Source organism: Anthonomus grandis, chromosome 12 (assembly GCF_022605725.1).
Source record: "Anthonomus grandis grandis chromosome 12, icAntGran1.3, whole genome shotgun sequence".
NCBI classification, from domain to species: Eukaryota; Metazoa; Arthropoda; class Insecta; order Coleoptera; family Curculionidae; genus Anthonomus; species Anthonomus grandis.
Window position 1 is genome coordinate 26629204 of NC_065557.1, and position 24381 is coordinate 26653584.

A 24381-nucleotide genomic window follows, 5' to 3' on the forward strand; every position below is an offset into this window, starting at 1 on the left:
ACAAGATTAGATCTACTATCTGGTAAATACAAAATAAAACTAAAATATTCTTCACTGTACAACAAAAAAAATTAAAAATAAAAAGAAAAGAACATTTTCAAATATTAACCTGTTTAAATCAGTGCTTTTTTTTGTTAATAGTACCCAAGAAAAAAGAATAATATTTATCTAAAAGCTAAATTATTTAATATGGACTCAACTAAAAAAAAATAAGCAAGGCAATCATCAAAAGTGTCATTTTTCATAGCTACATACATTTAAAGTGACACAAGCCAAAATACTACACTTGTAACTGTCCTGGCGAAACTTAAAAAATGACACAACTCAAAAAATAGGTTTTAAACAAGATAATTTAAAAATATATATTTTGTAAAGTTTGTTAGGAATCTCTGTTACACATAGCCAGATAATGGCAGTAAAAAATTCAATAAAAATGATACATTTTAGACAGTACACATTTTTCTTTGTTTCTGAAAAACGAACACTTGGGTCACTTTTGAAGTAAGGGTGCAATATGATGATTATTTGTTGCAGGTATTTGATAGACTGTCTCTAAGTAAGAGAAGAATTAGAATATTCTTTTTAAAATACTGAAAAAGAGAAAAGATTTCCTTCCTGAAATTCTTTGGTCAGTTAATTTTGCTTTAACCAAAACAACACCCGCCAGACATTAGTATTTTATATGGATTATCCATGAAGCAACTCTCCATATTATCTACTTTACTTTTAAATTTGTTGAACTTTCATTCTGTGATATTGATCACAGCACAAGAATTGTTCTTGATCTTGTTAGATCCACATTCAGAGACTTGGGAATTTTGACCCTACCTTGTGTATACATACTTAGACGTCTAATAAAAGTGGATAGATAGGTTGATCATTTCTTCATTTCAATATCCTATCTAACTTTAATTTGAATATTTAAATTGAAAAAATTGAAGAGGAGAGCTAAACTGAAAGAGCCCTAACATAAAGTGGCTGGTATACAATACCTAATTAATAGTATTCCTTTAAGAAAATTAATATTTTTTTATCCTGATACATTATGTAAACACTAGTATATGAAAGCATAAATACAATATGAATTTATCAACAATTTACTATTTTATCCCTCAATTAAGATCTCATACAGAGTAGAAACTCATGTTGGTACATATTCATTTTGTAAATATCTCCTGTATACCTACTTAATAGTATTTGTTTAAGAAAATTAAAATCTTTTATTATCCTGATACATATGTAAACACTATTATGTTAAAAGCATAAATAAAAAATATGAATTAATTGGCAACAATTTAGTATACTATTTTATCCCTCAATTAAGATCTCATACAGAGTAGAAACTTATGTTGATACATACTCATTTTGTAAATATATACAGTATGAATATGCCAAATCAGAGCTAATTTAAAAAAACATCAATTCACAGCCAGTTTAGTATGAAAGCCTTATACATTGTAAAATGATGTAACTATTGAAGTAAATAAAATCAAATAAAAGAAATTACACTTACTTTTCAATTAACCTGAAATCTTCTCTCCAGTCCTATGTTCTAACAGATATAATCCATCTATCCTTAAGTCAATAATGCTTGGAAGACTTGACTAATATCATCTTTATGGTGGTCATTTGATCAAAAATTTCAAACACAATTTACAACTTGACAATTATATGATTAATATTTATATTATATATCTATTTTCAGTATAATATAATCAAGGATTTTAGAAAAGAAGAAAACGTCATTAAAAAATCAAAATTCAAATTGATAAACTTTTTAAGTCACAAAACTTTAAATTTATTATTTGTGCTAAGCCAAGTATTTTAAATAACTTGTTTATTTTGTTTTTCTTTCTCTTCCTCCCTTGTGCTCTTTATTCATTATGCCAAATGTAGGAAGGTGCCCGATATATCGACATTTTACATCGATCATTATTTCTACAATAGAGACCTTCCGGCTTAAAATGACGAAAATGGGGATTTTGGAAACCTTTAAAGATACAAGGCGGACCAAATGGGGAAAAAGTTGCACATTCAAAGCCGATTTTCAGCGTAGAATGGTTCTTACTTGGTCTTGGTATTTACCAATGTGTTAGTGCGATTCTGGTTTTAACCGAAATAGAGGAAAACGTGACGTCACGGATCAGCTGTTTGACGTTTGGTATTTACCAATTATTACCCGGTTTTGGACTTGGGTTAAACTTTCGGTTATATATATAGTCCAGAAGAAGGCTATGCTTAGGTTGTAAAAAATTGAGAATTGCGATATGATCTGCGCCCTTTATAAATTAGGAAAAATAAATACCAATTAGTTTTAAATTATCAAGAAGAAGAATCATACAACTAAGAATCGTTCCACCCTGAAAATCGGCTTAAATAAAAAATTTTAATGTGGTCGGGGAATACGGGGCACAATGCGTTTACAACACACCATAGAATAATATTGAGGGGGTATACATAGAATAATATTGAGGGGGTATACAACACACTTACCTGTCAAAGTTGTTAACCAAAAGAGTAACCGCGGTTCTTACTAATTCAACGTTGACAATCGGCTCAAATGAAACAGGAGACTTATCTGTCATCTCTTTCTTTGAATTCGGAATAGCGACGGATAAACAGGGAAAAAAGTATGTTTTATAAAATCATTTATAACTTGTTTATTATAAAAGATACAATACAAGATAAAAATGTTTAAGATCACTTGTTGAAATTATTAATATTTATTTGTACTAGAGTTTAAATAGCCCTAGATTTTTAGTAGGTATAGCTAGCGATATTATAAGTGCGTTTGATTTAGTTGAAATACCAAAAAGAATGCATATATTTGAATTTAATTGCTCCGAGATTCGTTTAAAAGAACGTAGATAAATTAAAATTATATTTTTTAGCATTGTGATGTGCCCATAAAAAATCTAATAAAAAATAGTTTTACTTACAGGAGGATGCAGTTCGCTAATTATTTTTAAAACAGGACTTCAAATAGGTAGCTGAAAATTATTCTTTGTTCACATTTTTTTTAAGGATTAGGTATTTTAAACGACTTGTGTAAAGAAACAAATTGGTATAAGCTTAAAGTTTTATTTCATTATTTTACATATTATATATTTTTATTCACTATCAGATAGTGTATTACAACCTAAATCAGATTCATCCGATAAAGACCATTCGATCTCTTCATCAGATGAGGCTGTATTTACTGTAAATTTTAAAGAGTCCAATGCTTCATCAAAAAAGTGATGACTTTCGAAATATTGTTTTTCTATGTTGTCTATATGGTTGCAAATATTTATCCACTCATCATTCGAAATTTCCGCAATTTTACTTACCTTTTACAATAAAAATTGGATAGTCTAACTAAAAAAACTATAGTCTATTTCACTATTATACTTTAAAAAAAACACACAACAGATTTTAAATGCCTTATAACACGATTAACTCACTTCCCGTACGAGACGACACTGAGTAGGCCCAATGTTGCCAGGTTAAAAATTTAAAAATCACCAGATGCTTGGTCTAAAAGTTGCCAGATTATGTAAAAAATCACCAGAATCTTTTTCCTTCTTTTTAATAAGGTGCACATTAAACACAGTTAAATAAAACACAAAATAAAACACAGGTTAAAATGATGTTTTCAGAAAAATATTATATTTAAAAAAATATATATTCTTAATACAAAAAAAATAAATAATTATTTATGGCACATTATTTGAAACAAAAATATAATTCTCAAAAGCACACAAAATAACGAGACATATATTATTAAACATAATTATACTTAAATCATAGGTAATATAGTAATATTTTTATTTGTACATTGTGTTATTATGCTTTTTAATAATATCCGTACTTACAGGAAACTCAAAACAACTAAAACTATTTGACGTTATTAACCTTTTGCTGTGCAAAATCCCACTTATGGTTTTAGAGCGTAATCGATTTCTCGTTTTTATTTTATTTAAATTAATTTCATAAAATAATCGTTCAACACTGTGCGGCAATGTAAATAGAATATTTATGAAATTTCTTAGTTCTGGAAAAAGAAAAGTATCATCACCTTTTTTTTCGTTACATACCTCGTTCCAAAAGTCAATTTCGCTTAGAGCAAAGTTAAAGTTCGAACACCTTAATTCTCTAAACTCTCTGTCTAACATCTTTTACTATATTTGGAAACATAAGACCTAACGAAGCAATGCTGTCTGTTTTATTAATGCTTCGAGGACTTAAGACAGTTAATAATTTAAGAATTTATACTTTGTGCATTTATGTAGTTGATTAGCTGCCTGTAAAAATTTAAACACTTTGTTTTAATACTATTAATAACGGGTGTTGCGAAATTATGCTTAGTTAATTCGATAGCTAGTTTAGGACCTAAATAAATTTGGTCAAGTGGAAGAAAATGCTGTGGATCACGATACTGAATATTTTCTATATCTATGTTTTGAAGGTATTCTGGTTTTAGAAAACAACTTAATAAAAATTTAACAACACTTATCATCCGGGGATAAAGATTATATATTTTGGGATTTTCAGATTGAAATTCTAAATTGAGGTTGGTAAATGTGGGTAATATATATTCTAAAAATAAGATATATATTTTGTTTAAGGGATTTTGAAGCAAGTCATTAGTTTCTGCTGCTCCTGAGGCATTGTCGAAGGCTTCAATTCTAAAATAATGCTGAAGAGTGTCATATTGCTCAATGAGTCGAGAAACAGCAGATATTAATGATTGCCATCTTGTTTGAGCAGCATGATGCAATATCTTGTGCGGTTTTACATAAAAAAAGGCTTGAAATTTTTGCAGTTCTGATTGTCTTTTATAGCTTTGATGCATAAAGGCATAGACACTTCTTATTAGCTTTTCTGGGTCATTTGGTAATTTTTCACATGCATAAGAGGCACATAAAGCCAAAGAGTGACAAATATATTTCATAGTATATAAATTTGGGATATCGTTAGTTAAAAGAGTTTTGACCGAATTATGTGCCCCCATCATTGCATTTGCCCCATCCGCTGCAAAGCCAACTAAATTATCTTTATATGGAATTTCATTTTCTATAAAAAAAGTTACAATAATTTTGTACAGATTCTGCGCCGTTGCACTTCCAACTAAAATGAGCCCAAGAAATTCATCTTTTATTTCAAAATTTGTGTTATATTGTACTATAATAGCCAAATGTTTTTCCGAAGAAACATCTGTTGATTCGTCAATCATCATTGAAAATTTATTTACTCTAAATTTCGCTATAAGGCGATCAAAACTTGTCTTTCCTAACACATTATTAATAATCGTGCATTTTGTTCTGTCGCAGGTGATTTTTGATTAGGCTCTATACCTGACAGGCAAATAGACTTAATAAGCTTAGTTAAATAGTCAGACACATTAATTGCTAAATTATGTTCTGCAATGAAAGATGCAATTCGAACTTCATTTTTTTAAATAATTTCAGCTAACGGCACAGAGAATTTTTTTTTTTGATAAGGTAGGCTGTTTACGCATAGATGTGATGTTCGCACTATGTTTTTTTGATAAACTGTGCTTTTTTACTGCCGCCACTCCACCTATATAATCTTTAAACACATATAAGAACTTAACTAAAGCATAAACTGATTGAACCACAGAAACTATTGAATTACCTATGTATGTATATCACAAATAACCACAATACAAATTGAATATTTTTACTAGAAATTTGATACGTAAACAACATGCAATCTGCCTTCAAATTAATTCGGTCGGCAAGTGGCGAAACTGGCCAATGGCGATGCAGCGATTCATTCTAGGGAATCCCCGCATGCAAACCAATCACTCCAATCAGTGATACAGGATACTCAAAGCACTCAAAGCCGAGTTCGAAAACCCGACGCGCGATGGAAAGCTCTCGTAACGTAAAGCTCGATTTAAAAGTTGTAGCGGTATGAATGCCATATTACATAGGTACGATATTCGGATAATATGATATAAAAAATGTAATAAATTAAAAAATAGAGACTTATTTAAATAAGTAATTTAATTACAGGTACGTTCTAAAAAAATCACCAGATATTAGGGATTTTAAGAAAGTTTTCACCAAATCACCAATTTGATTAAAAAATCACCAAATCTGGTGATTTTTCACCAGACCTGGCAACATTGAGTAGGCCTTCAGGCTACGTCATAGGCTTTAAATCCCCGGCAGGTACAAAGAAACGAAGTACGGCGGCTGCTTTGTTCTTGCGGTTTCTTTAATAAGAAGCGAGAGAAAATATATTGCGGTCGTCTTTTCTCTCTGCCACCGGATTTTCTATCGATTTTGTGTTGAAAAATGGGTTTGTGCGCATATTGAGCAGCCGGTTCTTTATAAACTTTTCTACCTATACCTAAAACATCCAACCCTGAAGGACCATATGACCTACGACCGATAAGCTTATTAAATATAATTTCCAAAGTTCTTCAGTTTGTTTTTATGCAACTTTCATCCTACCTTTTATTAAATAACATTATTCATACTCACTAGTAATCTAGATATAGATCTGACCATAGCACGGCTACTTCTCTTTAAAATGTTAGGGACAATATAATCCGAATTCGCAATAAAAACCTGTCTGCTGTCATGGTAGCCCTTGACAACTCGAAGGCACTTGACGTAATATATTATGATCTCCAGCTAAACTAAATCATAGTTAATAAACTAATCATAGCTAAACCAAAATATTATGGTTGCAATGATATGTACTGGCAGTTTAAACATTAAACATTTACGCTCTCCTGATTTTGTACGTTTTTAACGGATACATAAAGGTTCTTTTCAATAAAAAATCGCCATGGTGGTGGTAGTGATGGTACAAAGCCGAATGTAAAACACAAAACAAACCCGATAACAAGAACAACGGCAATCAAAATAACAAGTAATTCAATAGGAAATGATATCTTCTCGGCGTTCCAAATAAATAAAACTATTGGTATTTCTGACAACAATATACTGGCTAGCAACTAGGAACATTCTAAAGGTCAACAATGAGGTGATAATAAAACAAATTTTTTGCTACTGTTGTAATCCTTTGGTATGTAGCAAACCATTTTTGAAAACAAAAGAGTAACACAGGAGACATAAAACTGTATAGATAATTTATTTGTAAACTGAATATACGTAAATAATTTACTTATAGAATAATTCATATCTGATCACAAAGCCCAAAAATTAACACTCCCTATAAATAAACAAAACCCTAATACTACACTGCAATTCACAAAATTTTTTTCACAGGAAATATGGACATTTGTCGACTTGTTAAAACAACAGGATTGGAATTATTTTTATGCAAAGGGAACACTAGATATAAATCAACAGTGGAATACTTTTATGAAAATTAGAGGATCACTATTTGAATATAATTTTCCATTAAAACAAGTCAATGCAAATCAAAAGAATTATTATAAAGATAATGGAAATATTATAGCGTGTAAAAACCGACTGTATATCTTTCTAAACTTGTCTCAATATGATCCAACTTAAAAACCGCATTACCAAAATGTTAAAAAAGATAATTGATAATTGTTATTAATATACAAATATATAAATTGGTACAATATATACAAAATTATAATTTGTTAATAAAGGCTAGATTATATGAATCAAGATTGAGACGCTTAGAAAATAAATCGAAATTCATATGGACAGTATGTAATGAAATGTTGGTCAAAGAACATAATACAGACAAATGCATCTCGCTCATTGATGATCCAAGCGAAATTGCAAACCAATATAATCAGTATATATTATCCATTGCACGGGAGTTATAAGCTAAGCTAGAGACACTTCTAATTAATACTAACGTTCAACCAAATAGTAAGCCTATGTTCCTATTACACTAAAAAAAAACTAAACATAGTTCTAACACTGATAACATCCCAACTAGTAGTATAAAAGTGATAGTACCGCATATTAGTAATCTGTGGTGTTTCCTAATGAATAACGCTTTCAAAGAGGGAATATTTCCGGATCATCTCAAAGATTACACTCGTGATACCAACAGACAAAAAATATTCTGGATGATATTTTTTGTCTATTGGTATCACTAGTGTAATCTAGCTATGGAAAATTACAGACCCATCAGCCTTTTACCAGGTTTTTCCAAATTATTTGAATTAGCTATGTGGAAAAGATACTCGATTTCTTTAACAAGTATCGATTATTTATTAAACACCTACATGGATACAAATGAAATAAATTTCTCTTTTAAAAATTAGAACTATATGGAGTTAGAGGCCATTCACTAAAATTGTTTCAGTCATATATCTCACAGAAAACAAAAGTAGGAATAATAAAATGTGAGAAAAGATATCTTTCAGAGGTAATGGAAACAAAATCGGAATAGCTTAGCGTAGTATTGACTTCTATTATGTAGCAAATCAGGAATCAGGGAATATTTTATATTATGCTAATGACACAATTTTATTAGTTGGGGAGTGGAATATAACTAAAATAACAGAAAATGGCACCAACATTCTTCGCAAAGCTAGTAACTGGTTTACACAAAATAAAATAAATTTAAATAAAAAAAAACTAACATTGTGTTGTTTCAAACCAAGCTAAGTAGAACTAGAAATCGTCAAATCTACAACTTAACGAGGTATATAATATTGCAAATTGTACAAAGTCTTAAGTATATAGGTTGATGAATTTTTGGATTAGTATGATAAGAAACATAATCAGATGGCGAACGTAAAAAATTATCTTGAATTAATATCTCGATACTCAAAAGGACATAATTAAGTAATTAATCCCAACAAACTAAAATGAAAGTATTCTATATTTAAGATGTCATGATAGTATTCTTTGATATTTCTCTTCTATTTCCCAATAAAGTGATCTGTTATTGTCTTAATTAAATAGATAAATGTCAAAGTACAATATATTGTCAGTGTCAAGTGTGTGTATTTATTTGCGAGTTTCAAAAGAAATAACTTTTAGAATTATAAAAAATACACGAGAAAGACGACAACCTGACGAAGTTATCCTTAGGCGTCTGACAGACAACCTTGTAGTCTACGAGATTTTTCTAAAGTAAAGAAAAACTTGATAATGCAAAGCGTGATTGAGATACCTCGTACGCCTTAACGTCAAATTGAACGGAGAATAGTATTTCAAAGCGTCGCGTCGTAAGCATTATCGCTATCATGAACGGCCCTTGCGAAGTGCGAAGGACTCCAGAATGGAAAAGCGATCAACGCATTGCTATTCTGATTGGCTTTTTGTCAGTCGTTTATTCAAAAAAATAACAAAATACCAGACTTTTCATTATAAGTCCTTTGGTCACCTGAGAGTTAATTTGCTAACTGTTGATCATTTAATCTTAAAAATATCGCTTATTAGAAAAATCGGCGTTTTATAGTTAGTTCGTCAAGTTAGATACCAAATTAGGTTTGATCTGCGACATCCCCTAAAATAATATGGCTTGATTTTTTTTTGCATAGAGTTTCCTCCAAAATATGGTGTACTATACAGGGTGTTTCAAAATTCACTACATATATTTTAAGGGCGTATTCCTGAGATCAAAATAAGACTTTTTTTTCCTATAAACATGGGTCCTAAAATGCACCCCCTTCAAGCTACAGCCATCGCAAGAATTGTAAAAAAAATCGATTTTTTAAAACTGTGTCTCTAGTTTTGCATCAAATTTAACAATATTTGGAATACCCCCGTTATTTTAGGCGGTCTATTTACTTTTTATCTTAGAAAATGCGTAAAACTAATTTTAAGGGGTAAACTGAGGGGCTGCACACTTTTGACGGCCAAAATTTTATGTACGCATACATTTTTTAAAAAATTAAGCTACACCAGAATATGGGCCATACAAAAATCAAAATGTTATGTCTATTGCATTTTTTTGATAATACGAATAGTTTTTGAGAAAATCACCGATTAATAAAAGGCTACCAATAACGTAATAATTAAAATTTAAACAGATAATATTAAGTAGTAGGCTGTGAATATTTGTTTTAGGACATTTTTTAAGCGGCACGACATTTAACAATAAATAGGTAGACTGATTTTGCTATTGTTAAAACTTTGTTATTAAGGTTTTTTCAATAAATTGATGAACAATTATTTACATTAAAGAATTACGGTTTATAAAAATACAAAAAATTGGTTAAAAAACTATTTAACATTTATTAACATAATAATTAATTATTTTTTAAATAAACAATAAACTTCTGAGAAACAAATATTAAAAAAAAAGTGCTGAAATGCGCACCCCCCACTGCAATACAAGCCTCCATTCGTCTCCTCATAGATTGTCTTACTCACTCTAAAATTCCGGGAGTATTTCTTATTGTTTCAAAGGCATCAATAATTTTTTGCCTTAGGACCTCGAGCGAATTTAGAATATAGATAATATTCTTATTCTATCTATCTATGATATAGATAATAGAAATACAAGAGCACTTGACCAGGATTATAGACGAGGCTTTTTACATATCCGCAGAGAAAAAAAATTAATACATAAATATAGAAATAGCTGATATACAATATATTAATATTTATTGTAACTCTGGTAATAATTTGAGCACTGAAAATTTAATTATTATGGGTGATATAAATGCACATCACCTATTATGGGATAGTTCAACTCCAAATAAGGCTGGTAAATTAATTAATGACTTTATTTTTAACAATGATTTAATTATTATAATTGATGACTCTCCAACTTTACTGTAATTGGGTAATGTTTCTAGCGCTGTAGATCTGTCAATTGCAAGTGGAGCCCTGGCTGTAAAGGCCTCGTGGTTAACGTGGTTTAAAATTCAAGACTGTGGTAACAGTGACCATTTTCCTACATGTCTTTCCTTTAAACACATATATAACAATAAACTGGATAACAATTTCATCAGTTTATATGAAATTAAACATTTTAAAATAGCTGACTGGGGAGCTTACCACAATAAGATTTTAATTAATATATCTGATTCTCATTATAATTTAAGCTATGATAAACTTTTAAATACTACATATCGAAAACTTCATTTTAGCAAAAAAAAATAGCAATTACTAGAAAAAAATTAAGATTAAAGAAAAATTTATAAAATTTTGTGAATCCTTAAATCGAAATTCAAACATAAACTATGTATGGCAAAAAATTAAAAAGTTCAATAATAACTCAAAACATAACAGATTAAATCAGAAAATATGTAATGATCTAAAATTATAAATTATAAGAAGTGTCTGTCATTAATATTGATCCAAATTTTGCGACCTTACCCCTAAATGAAAATGTCCCTTTGTTTAGCATGAATGAACTAAATAATGCATTAAATAAAAAAAATCTTCTCCGAGTATGGATGATATATCATATTTTATGTTTAAATACTTACCAACTAAAGCTAAAGTAATTCTGTTAAACATATATAATTAAATCATGATGGGGGAAGAAAATTCCTTTTGCTTGGAAAAAATTCAATATAGTGTGTTTGTTAAAGCCTAATAAAGATCCGTTATTGCCAGAAAATTACAGACCTATTGTTTTGTCATCATGTGGTGCTAAAATTTTGGAGATCATGATCAAATCGATTAGATTGGCAAATGGAAAATACACTTAGATTTTCAAATAATCAGCTAGGATTTCGGAATGGCAGAGGTATTTATGACAACACTGCCTTCTTAACTTCATTTACTTTTGATGCTTTTCAATCATCTCAGTCTGTTATTACAGTCTTTCTAGTTATTAAATCAGCATATGAAAATGTGAATACTTACAGATTATATAATACATTACTAGACTTAGATACATCCAAAAAATTATGCAATACCATCTTTAACTTATTAAAAAATAGGCTGTAGGAGTAATGATGGATCTTTTTTGAGTCCTTGTGTAGACTCCCACAGGGTTCACCTTTGGCCACGCGTACAAGGCTGTTTAATATGTATATTTCTGACATTTTTCAGTTGGACCTGGGGAATGTTATTCTAATAGGATATGTGGATGATCTTGCACTCTTTATCAAAGGAAGCTCTGTCGTTACTATGGTGAACAGAATTAACTTTTCATTAAAAAAAATAAATGATTTTCTTAAAGTGAATAATCTAGCTATTTCAATTGATAAATGTGAGGCAATTTGGTTCACCAGAGGTAGGAGGAGAGATACCCCCCACCTATTGTAATGAACAATACAACCAGTACCTAGGCATTATCCTACAAGAAAATTTAAAATGGGATATACACATAGAATCCACTATGAATAAAGCAAAAAAATCCTTCAATGTTCTTAGGGTTTTATGTAGAATTTGGTGGAGAGCTGATCCAAACACTTTATTAACAGCATTTTTCGCGTTGGTTAGGTCTCAATTGGATTTTGGTTCAATCTATCTGAATCATTAATTATTAATAAATAGGATGTAGTGTTTTTTGAGGGATTACGCATCTATTTGGGGTGCATAAGATCTACACCAAGGGCTGCATTACTAGCGGAGGCAGCGGTGGTTGATTTGTAATGTAGAAGAAAACTTCTAGCCCTTAAAATGGCCTCTAAACTTTTAATGATTACCAATCATCCTATTACTCAATTATTGAAGAATGTACATATGAAAATCATACTTGGCCAGAATTCTGGCATGACAGATGTATCCCATATTTAGTACTTGCATATCAACAATTTAGGCCTCACATTATGTCGCTCTATAGATGTTTTGTTTTTCCTTGCTATGATTTTCCTTTTAATACTTTAAATGATCCTCTTAAAACCATTAAACTTAATCTGGAAAAAAGAGATATAATGGTAAAACAAAGATTTGTAGCAAAAACCAAAGCCTTGAGAAATCAATGTGTTTTCGTGTTTTCTGATCTTTCCAAAAAAGGTAACAAGGTGGGCTATAGAATTTCTATCCCAGAATTACATTATAAATTTTCATCCAGGCTGCCTGACTGTCTAAGTATTTACAAAGCAGAAGTAATCGCAGTATACGATGCTGTTAAAACTGTCATTAAAAAAAATTAATAACGCTATTGTTTCTTCCAATTCGAAAAGTGCTTTATCCAAGTTTAGTGGTAACCTTTTTTTCGGCCAAAACAAAACACTGGATTCTAACTACAAGGCACCTTATACATATGGCTAACAAAAATGGACATCACATTCATCTTGCATGGATTCCGGGACATGCAGACATCCTAGGACAATATGGAGGCGGATACATTAGCTAAATTGGTACCAGTCTAAACGTTCCCAGAAAGATGCTTATAGACATACATGATGTTTTCAATGTTTTAAAATATGAGAAGTTTTAAAGAAGCATGGAAATTGGTAATACAGTCAATCTTTCCTAACAAAAATGGTTTTCTAAATTAAATTATAAGGATAGAAGACACATTACCACTATTATTAGAAGGCGAACTAGTTATTGACTAATTCTCATCTCTACAAAATAAAAGTGAAGGATAATCCCTTATGTGACTGTGGTCAATAACAGTGAAATAAATAATATGGAGGTGTTAACACATCGGGTCACTGCTGCATTTAGAGATTTAAAGCCTGAATACTTAACTCGCTCAATAGAGAATTTAGAATTAAGGACCGTAAAATGCATTGAACATAATGGGGGTCACTTCGAAATTTTTTTGTAATGTTAATATAATAGTGTAAATGTTATTTGTAAAAAACTGCTTAATTTCTTCTCAGAACTAAAAAACTGCTTTATAGGCAAGAAAAGCAGCAACTTTTCTTGCCTAATGTATGTAAAGAGAATGTTGTTTCTTTAGTTATATCGTATTGTTTTGATATTTTTTTGGTTAATACACGTTTGTCATTTGTTTGTAAAGTAAATAAAATATTTCTTATTAAAAGTGTAAAATTCCATTTTATTTACACATTTATTATTCCCCTTCTAAATCTAAAGCAAGTACTCGTAAATTAAAAGAACCAGGCCAAATTTTCGAATTTCTTTTTCTTACCCACAAAAAAAAGGGCACTGTAGTTTTAAAATTTTATGTATGATATTGAAGATAAATAGTATAGATAAATAGGAAGATAAATATGCATTCAAAAAGTATTTTAATTTTGTAAATACTAATCAGGTCCGTATTAAAGAAAAAAGCTTGAAAACTGCTATTTTTATACCGAAACGTCGAGACAGACATTTAAGTTATACATTGTTGAAAAGGAAAATAAAAATTCTTTTTAAATATAAAATAAAAAATCCAGGTCCGTATTTAAAAAAAAAAGATGATGATGATATCTAAAAAACGAAACGTCGCATAAAAAATCTAAATACACTTTTTTAATCAGAATAAAATGCCGCAACTTTTTTCTAATTTAACCGCCCTCGTATCTTTTATAGTATAGAAGATAGCAATACTGTCCCTATGAAAAAGGAGACACCCTATATAGCTAATATCACAGAGCACAAATATACAGTGACCGCCTAAAGTTCCGCATAAATTCGATAAAAATTAGAGATTGATTTTTTGAGAAAACGCTCGGACCCGTCGATTTTTATTTTAAGTTGCGCATTATTTCACATACATTTTTGTATACAGGGTGGAACAAAAAAAAAAGATATGACGTCATCGGTATTTTTTTAAATGGAATGTTATATTTTTTATTGCATTTATGAAATATAGGCAAAATTCTAAACCAGTTTCTTTTAACACACCTTATCTCAAAACTCAACTGTTTCAGAAATATTTACATTTAACCAACAAGAAAGCAAGTAAGTACGTCTATTTACAAATTAAGATAAAATGGAGGATAAAATATTATAAACTGTGAAAACTCTTATTAATGTATCAAGTGTTTAAACTGATCCCCATTTACTTCTTGGTAGAAAGCAAGACGGATTACAAACTCATGTAAAACACTATCAATTATTTCGGGTGATATAAGTCTAATTTCATATCTAATTCTATTTTTCAAATCTTCTACGTTGTTTGGCTTCTCAATATAAACTTTTCAGGTACCCCCATAGAAAATAGTCGCAGGAATTTAGGTCTGGTGACCTAGCCGGCCCCTCTTTGTCCTATCCATCTTCCTGGGAACACTGTATCCAGGTAATTATGGACATCTCGAAAAAAATGTGGCGGTGCGCCGTCTTGCTGAAACCACAAATTATCTGTCAGGACAGCGGGGTCTTGTTCGTCTGGGTATAGGGCAGCCAAAGCAGGGATAGGATCTACTTGAAGAAAATTCAAATAGCGTTGTCCTGTTAAGTTTTCTTCGAAAAAGTATTGCCCTATTACTTTATTTTCCACGATACCAGCCCAAACATTAATAGATTTACGGTACTGTGTATGAGCCTCAGTTGCCCAGTGTGGATTTGACACTGACCAGTACCGACAATTTTGCTGATTTACGACACCGTTTAAACAAAAAGTTGCTTCAGCCGAAAACAAAACTCGTAACACAAACTGACGGTTATTATTGCAAATGTTCATCATTTGCTCGCAAAATTGGTTTCTTCGATCAGGATCGTCCTCATTTAATTCGTGTATTAGTCTAATTTTATAAGGGTGGTATTCATTTGCTTTTAAGATGCGTCTTACTGACGTTCCGGCTATATTATTATCAACTGAAATTTGTGAAATTGCATTGTTTGGATTTTCTTCGACGGAGAGCAGAACGTTTAATTTTGTTTCTTCAGAAATTTTTGGACGACCTGATCTTGGCAAATCCCTAACATGACCTGAAGTTATGAATTTGTGCTCTATTCTACTGTTGACTGAGAAATAGGATGGTTTGGGTATTTGGCATTAAACAGTTCACTTACTTCTTTTTGCGTGCGCACTCAATCCTCGTACCCTAGCATCATCAAAATTTCAATTCGTTGGGTTTCCGTTAAATTAGCCATAATTTATTCTGATAAAAACTATTAATTTTCGAACTGACAGTGACATTTGAAAATGGAGATTCTTTACAAGTGCAACCATGGAAATAGAAATAATTGGCAGTGTTTATAAGATTATTTTTATCCTCGATTTTACCTTAATTTGTAAATAGACGTACTTAGTTGTTTTCTTGTTATTTAAATGTAAATATTTCGGAAACAGTTGAGTTTTGAGATAAGGTGTGTTATACGAAACTTCCTTGGAATTTTGCCTATATTTCATAAACGCAATAAAAAATATAGCATTCAATTTAAAAAAAATACCGATGACGTCATATCTTTTTTTTTGTTCCACCCTGTATACAAACATTTATGTGAAATAATTCGCAACTTAAAATAAAAATCGACGGGTCCGAGCGTTTTCTCAAAAAATCATGTCTCTAATTTATGCGGAACTTTAGACGGTCACTGTATAGAGAAGTGGTGGTTGCATACAAACTGATGCTAGCGTCCTCTCGCTTGGCAACGGAAAGTGTTGTAACTAACTTGACAGTTTAACGTGCTTAATTGGACCAATCAAAATGGCAAAAGGCGTGGCCAAATTAAGGCGGGAAATCAAATTTCATTTAACTTGACAATCTTATCATTTAATCGTAATATCTAAAGCAAACGCCTACTCTAAAAGGTTACTCATAGAAAAAAGAGCCTTTTTGATTAGGTGTTAGCATCAGATAGTGACCTGAACAATAATAAAAAGCTTTATTTTACATATCTAAATGAGTTAATTTACTGCAATAATCTACGACAGTTTACTAACAATAGTGTATGACATATGACCAATTGGACAAATGGAAATAAAACAATGATTTTCTTTAATACATTTAGTATTTAATTTTCCTGAAAAATAAATTAGTTAAAATGATATACATAATATACAATAATTTATTATAACAGACATTGTATAAATAAGAATTAATCTAAAATTGTTTAAAAGTATTTTGTTAGCACTGAACTACCCTAATTTTAAACAGATTAGAAAAGGTTGTCAAAATTTTTTTGTTATTTTCTCATCATACATCTAAAGGTAGGTTAATAATATCCTCATTTTATTAACACATAGATTCAATAGAGGATAACTTATCGTTATTTAATATGTACTTGTATCTGTTTCCTAAAGAAACATTAAACATATTTTAAAATTATTTTAATTAGAATTTAAATAATAATTTTTAAAATTAATTAAAAATTCCATAGCAGAGATTACCATAAATTTCTCCAAGATAAAGTACTATTATGCAAAGCAAAATAATAGGCGAAGGGTCCTGTTTACTTCACAATTTTTATTAAAAAAATCCTGACGCGTTTCGGTTGTTAAACCATTGTCAAGGGAAAACTATGTACTCTATAGCAGAGTATTATCAAAAGAAACAACATATCCATCTACAAAACAAAATAAACTCTTTGAAAATGAAAACAACTTTTTAGTATAAACATCATAACATACATAGACTATATTTGTTGGTCTCTTATAATACTAACAACATATCTTGGAACTATAATATTAATAAAAACTTAATTCAAGGACAGATGTTTACATAAAATAAAAAGAAACTCTCAAAAAACACAAGTTGTAAGAAAACCATTAATTCTGATCCATTCCGGGTGCTCAGGTCTTTTAGTTTCTATACCTATGTCTTGTCTCAGGGAACACAGGAAGTGGTATGATATGAGCATGCAATAAAATAAAAAATAGGCAGTGCATACCTTATAAATCAATTTACTAAATGATTCATGTGAAAAAAAGATAAAATAAATGTTTAAATAAATATGTATTGTAATGTAAAGCCAGCTGTATCAACATTATTAAAATTTATGGAGAGAACTGATCAGAAGAAATTCTATAGCTCAAAGTCTTAATAAAATTTACATTGCATATCGCTCTCCATGTTTTTCTTGTAATGGAACTGAAGGAAATTAAAAAAATCTTTTATTACTATGTTTCTCAGAACCATTTAAAATATACATTCTCTTAAATCAAGGAAATTTTTAGGAAAATTTTAAATCAATTTTTAATTGTTGAATAGAAAATGCGAGGTCAGAAATGTTGTAATATGTATTCATAATAATCAAGTTAAAAATTAAATACCTGAAAAGTGAAACTTCTTCATTGAAATCAACTGAATTTGATTTTATTTAATTTTTTATTTTAAGACTAAAGATTGACAATACAAAAACATAATAGTAATAAGTAAAATCATATTTTCTTACCAAAAACCTGGAATTGCTTGCTGCAAATCAATTAAAACATTACTCCCAATATTGAAAGAGAACTGTTTAGAAAAAAAGTCATGAATTTAAAATAACATCCTTAAAACAAATAGCAAACTTACTCCATAGAGTAATTAAAAGTATATATTTTAATATTCATTTCTCTATGACTCACCCACGTTTGCATTCATTGAAATGAAAAACATAAAACAAACTCAAATGGTATGACAATGACAACTGATGTTCTATCAGTCAACGTTAACAACTGTCTGTCAGCTCCCTGTCGATTTTTCCAAGCAAGATGGCTGACATACTATTCCGATTTTCACCATACAAGCCACAGAACACAAATATAGATACAAGCTTCATACATGTGGACGAACTACATAAATAGGTCTACATAAATAGGTCAGCCAAGAAGATGGAACGCCTGACGATCGGTGTGCCTTTCGTCGATCAACAAAATTCTACTTATACAATAGTAACGCATCCCGAATAAATCGCCCGCTCCGCCACTTACTTTACGGAGAAGGATCGCTCCTTATGAAGCGGGATAGGTATAAATTCGTTCAATTTTTCACAAAAATCACGAAATTTCGCGAAAATCACATTTTTCATTTAATAAAAAAATGGTTAATTTTTTTTGGAAAAGTGTTCAAATAAAATATTCTTATAAAATATGATTACCTGTAGAATATTGGAAAGTCCATATTTTTTTCGTCTAACAAATAAAAAGGATTTTTTTTCAAAATTTAAATTTTGTTAAAAAATATTAACTTTCTAATATTCTTTAAGTAAATAATTAAGTAACAAATTTATTATATATATAGATATATAGCTTTTTTCAATAATAAGCCGTTCAAATGAAAACGCAATTTGCGGGTGTCCGGAGGCCTCCTAAAGGCGTTAAAACATATTAAAACTAATCTAGGAAATTTATGTACGTAGAAAGCCAGAAACTACTTCATTAAAAATCAAAGAAGCACAGTTCATTTATTCCCAGTTAAGTAAAGAAATATCAGAGGTTAATCAAAAATTTAAAAAATTCTGAAATAAGTGAATCGGTATTTAAAATATTAAGGGTTTCGTAGAAAATATTAAAATCGTGTACCAAGAAATTTTACATTTTCTGAATAAATGTTCAAATTCCAATTCAAAAATGTCTTCTTTTGACCTGAGAATTACTTTAAACCTTTTGCCTGCAATGGATGATTCAGAAACCGTTACCCTTGAGTTCAACAGTCAGCATAATTTTATAATTAGATGCTTAATGATGACGGCAATGAATCTTTATTCTCACCTTTATAATCAATTAATCATTAATCATTAATCTTTATAATCAACCAGGTCAGCGTTATCAAACACATTAATTACGATGGTGTTCTGGAGGTTACCAGGAAAATTTGACCCATATAATTTTGGTGAGACATTAACGCATTTGAGGGGACATCAAATAATGTAGTTACTCAGCAAGAGTTTTTTCGTCCATACCGATGTTAACACCGATAGTAATATTTTTACTTATTCTACCAATTCCTCGAATTTCGTTTTCTTTTATATAAATAGAAAAAATATAGGATTTTTAATCGATACAGGAGCGTCATTGTGTGCAATTAAATTAAAATATTAAGACCCTTAAATACATTAACTTAGTTTCAATATCATATGTATTACCCGATAATTTGGTTTCAATAGCATATATATATTTAGATTTTGCTCTAAATAGCATAAGGTTTAAAGAAAAATTTCATGTTTTTAACAGTTTAGAGTGTGATGCCGATGGAATAATTGTTAGACATTGGTAGTATTTTTTAGAAAAATATAAAGGTAGTTTAAATTATGTAGAAAATATTTTAACTTTAGTTAGATGCAAAAATAAAGTCGTATTAGGTTTGAATAGTAGTAATAATCAAATTTTAACGTTGCTTCTTAGATGTGAAAGTATTCAGTATCTTGAGACAGGGTCAGTTGAAGAATGTGTTGTTTTGCCAAGTGAGTTAAGTCAGGGAGTATTTGTGTCTGGCGCAATGGTGCACACGAAGGCTGTAAGAAGAATGTATATATATTGTTTATTGTATATTGACCAGGTACATTGTTTTTGTACTGTTTTGTATGTATTTATTTTGTTTGTATATTTATTTTTTATTTTTTTATTTTGTGTGTTTTGTTTTGTTTTGTGCTTATATGTTTTTTTTTATTAGCTTTGTCTACAAAATTTTGTAATTTTAGAAATTTGGACATTTGTAATTTTGTAACATTTGACAATAAAGCATGTGATTGATTGATTGATTGATTGATTGAATAAGAGAAGAATTAGAAAATTCCTCTAAAAATTTTAAATACACGAGAGAGGGAGGTACAATTGAGAAATTGCTTACTAAAGAATGAAAAGTTGAGTCAATAAAATCCTTGTCACTTTGGATCTGAGAATACATGTAGTAATCGAGTAAACTAACTATTTAATTTACTCCAAGTTTAGGATATTTGAATAATGAGGAGAAAGCTTCAATTGAAAAATTATGTGCAAAAGTTGCAGATGTTTTTCACATACTCGGGGATAAATTGTCGTTTACAAATCTTTATAAATAGAAAATTCATGTTAAGGCGAAAACTCAACTTTTTTATGTAAAACCCTATAAAATTCTCTCTCTCATCCTTAGTCTTAAAGAAACGAAACAAATAAGCAAATTTTTCAAATGTGATCTGATGTTATAATTAAGAGTGCAAAAAGCAAATGGTTGGCTCTAGTTTTACTAGTTCGAAAAAGAGAATCATCCGGTGAGAAGCGTAGCGGACTTGTATTAGATTACAGATTTTTAAACCGCAATTTACTAGATATTAAATGGCCAATAGCGAATATAGTCGATATATTAAATTCTCTTGCAGGAGATATTTATTTCTTATATTTGGACTTGAGTCAGGGAAACTATTAACTTGAGCTAGACGAACAAAGCAGAAAACTAATTCGGACGATATAAAAAGTTCGGATGAAATAAAACGATTTGTTGCTTCTGCCAATTACTACCAAAAATTTATACCAAAGTTCGAGCAATTATCTGTACCTCTAGACAAAATGTGTAGAAGGTATGCAAGGTTTGAATGGACGGAAGAGTGTAATAGTGCTTTCAAGTTTGAAAAAATGCAATGACGGAACATTTGGTATCCTGATTTATTGCAAATAATGAATTTATCCTTCAAATTGACGTAAAGTTTACCATTGGAGCAGTACTCTCAAATAAAAATAACAAACCAGTCGTGTAAGCAGAAGTTTTAAACAGGGCGGAAATAATTTTTTCGGTTATTCATAAAGAACTTTTATCTGTTTATTGGACTTTATTTTCGAAATAATCGCACTTTAAGGTTTTCATAATATGTGAATGACTTAAATTTGCCAGATTTTTAGCAATGCAATCCTAAATAAAATAAAATGAATACCCAAGATTCTTGATATTTATGTAAAATTAGAATATATGGTTTCCAATAATACCACACCAAAAGTTAACTTTAAATTCATGCTGGAAATGACGACTGGCAACTGAGGATTTCAGTATCTCACATATGAGCATTTCTAAAGTCAAATACGCCGCGTCTAGTAAATGTAGCCTCGCCTGTGAATAACACTCTGCTAATAAGCATTGGATCTGCATTTTACATATTACTGACTCATAAACTGACGACAAAACTGGCAAATCTGGTGGGATTAAACACTGAACTGGTGTACAGTGGTATGGGTAGAGGCCTTCTTTCTGAAGTACTTTACCAACACATGATTTGCTTACACCCGTAGTTGCCGCTATTTGCCTAGTTCTTAACCCGGTATTTTCTGCTACGCGGACTAAAATTTCTTTTTCCTGTTCTTAGGTGATATTTTTTGGGCGGCCCAAAGCAGGCAGTTTTGGCCGAAATGATCCAGTTTCTCCTAGTCGGCTAAAAATTCTTTCGAATAATTTATGGTTTGGTTGTTGCCTATCTCGAAATATTTTCTGATACTTGCGTCTTGCATGACGTCCATTAAAATTTACTTTACGCGTAAACGCATCTCTCTTTATCTTTATCAATCTCTCAAATCTCTTTATCAATCACGCATCTCTAAATTGGTAAACAAATTATGCCTAGGCATTACTTAAAATGATTAAACTTAAGAGAAAAACTTTTTTACTGGTTTTAAAAGTTTATATGACATTCAAAAAGTTTGACATAAATAATACAAACACTTGTCTCCAACGCCAACTGCCAAAGATGCAATTTAAATAAAGTAGTAAATAAATATTACTTAAAAGTTTTTTTGAAAAATGGTTATTATGTCTAAAATGGTTGCTCCTAGCTACTTTAATAAGGTATTTATTTTTTATGTAAAATTAAAAAAGGAATTTATTTTGATACTTTTTAAAGCGATATACGGGACTGAAAAAAGTTAGAGGTTCTAAAAAAGTAAAAACTAACGCAACGAGCGCTCTCTACCGAAAATACTATTAAGTAAAGGAAATTGACCTCAATCACATTATTTTGTTGTAAGGAATATACTGTTGTTCTATGTCCCATTACTTTCGGGACACCCCGTATATTTACCTTGAATATAAACGCCCAAGTTGCTAAGCCCATAACCGTCTTCCTGAGAGAGAATTAACTGAAAAGAGAAGTTTGAGATTGAAAGGAGGTTATGCTTCATGTTTATTTTTTTCGTGGGACCATGGAAAATTGAACATTAAATTCGAAAATTTGAAGAAAATGTATTATTAACTAATTGGAAATAGAATATTCCCATTTATGATAATTAATGAAACTGTTATTAAGATGGCTAATAAAATTCTTAGGACAATTAATCGATTTAGATTACATTCTAAGCTAATAAACCCTACCTACTCTGAAAATTATCCTAGAAAATTTCACACATCTTTGGGTGAGTTATTTTATGTTCTTAGTTAATAAATGGTCATTATAAATGTAACAAATAATTGGATAACTAATATTCTTATATCATTTGTGAACATTTAATTGATCATTTGCTTTTTCTGATTTATTGTCATATCTGTACTACAGTTTTTTATTTTATTTTAGTTACAAAACATGGAGAGTATGAGTGGCAAGATCCTAAGACTGCGGAAGATATGTAAGTTACCCTAATGCACTTTTTTGTAAGCACAGTCTATTATTCGGAGGGAGTTTATTTGCTGGACACTTTTAGTGTCCCTCAATTTATTAATCCCTTAAAAAGGATACCTAGACATCCTAGAGTTCATGGTTTTCTACATGAAGTAATTAGTTTCCTATTGTGTTTTCCTATTATGTGTGTGAAACTAAAGTCCACTTAGTTGGCAGCAACCTATTTAAAATCCAAAGAGCCCTGTTATTTCATAATAATGAAAGTGTAATAATAGTGATATTGCCCCTCCTGCAATTCCCTTGGGCTTTGAATAATATTTTCTTCCAGATATTAACAATAACTAAATCAAGTTATGGTTTAGTTATGTTTTAGGTTACAAACTAAGGTTTTTTTTCTCAGAATTAATTCAATGGTCAAATGTTAGAGAAATGAAAAATGCTCTAAAGTATTTTAATAAAACTATAACCTGATATCAATAATAAATATGTTAATTGATATATGTCTAATATGGTCTTAACCATCTACAAACAAAATCTTTTGTATAAAAAAATATTGAAAAGTTTATTGAAAAACTTAAAACTCCTAAAACTTCCAAAGGATTTTAATGACAATTTGTAGAAGATTCTAAGATCATTAAATCAATTAATAACACTGTTTTGCATGCAATTCCTTTATGAAATGGTACTTTGTATTAATGTGTTTTGTCTGATTTCTAAATTTGTGATTTGCTAACAATTTGAGACAGCTTTGATTATCTTCAAACATAATTATTTACCTGCTTTAACCAAATTGCTTCCTTACATTCTTCAGCAAATGCTATCTGTTCTGCTTCAGTTGATGATAGAGACACGCAATTGCTTTCTGCATCCCCAACTTATAGGTGAACCCTGTAACATAAATATATACCCTCTCTTTGATTTTCTGTCTTTTTTGTTGTCTGCCCAGTCAGCATCTGCATAGCCATATAATATAGTATCATTTCCCTGTTGTACTAACATAAGTTTTTTATATTTGGTTTTCTTTCAGTATCTTCACACTCTTTTTTCTTCATTTCAATATACTTCTTTTGGATTTTTATTGTGCTGACTTAATATGGTCACACTTGCCAATATATCTGGTCTTGTATTAACTGCAACAAATAATAAACCACCAATTAGTTGTTGATAAGTTTCACTGTTTTTCAATGATGTAATTTCTTCTTCCATAGCCTGCCTC

At 30.1% G+C, this 24381-nt stretch overlaps 2 protein-coding genes across 3 annotated transcripts in view; one reads left to right on the forward strand and one right to left on the reverse strand.

Moving 5' to 3' along the window:
• LOC126742869 (uncharacterized) overlaps positions 1 to 1809 on the reverse strand; it is a 78514-nt gene extending 76705 nt beyond the window's left edge. The window contains exon 1 of one of the 2 annotated variants that reach the window (XM_050449711.1): positions 1514 to 1809. The gene's annotated coding sequence lies outside the window, so the exon portion shown is untranslated. The remainder of the gene's footprint in view (positions 1 to 1513) is intronic. The other variant, XM_050449710.1, reaches the window with a different exon arrangement.
• Positions 1810 to 22716: 20907 nt separating this feature from the next.
• Positions 22717 to 24381, forward strand: part of LOC126743024 (adrenodoxin-like protein 1, mitochondrial) — a 33434-nt gene continuing 31769 nt past the window's right edge. Inside the window, exons 1-2 of the mRNA XM_050449947.1 lie at positions 22717 to 22962; positions 23121 to 23172. Coding sequence (XP_050305904.1) covers positions 22830 to 22962; positions 23121 to 23172 — 185 coding nt within the window. The 5' untranslated portion in view covers positions 22717 to 22829. The remainder of the gene's footprint in view (positions 22963 to 23120; positions 23173 to 24381) is intronic.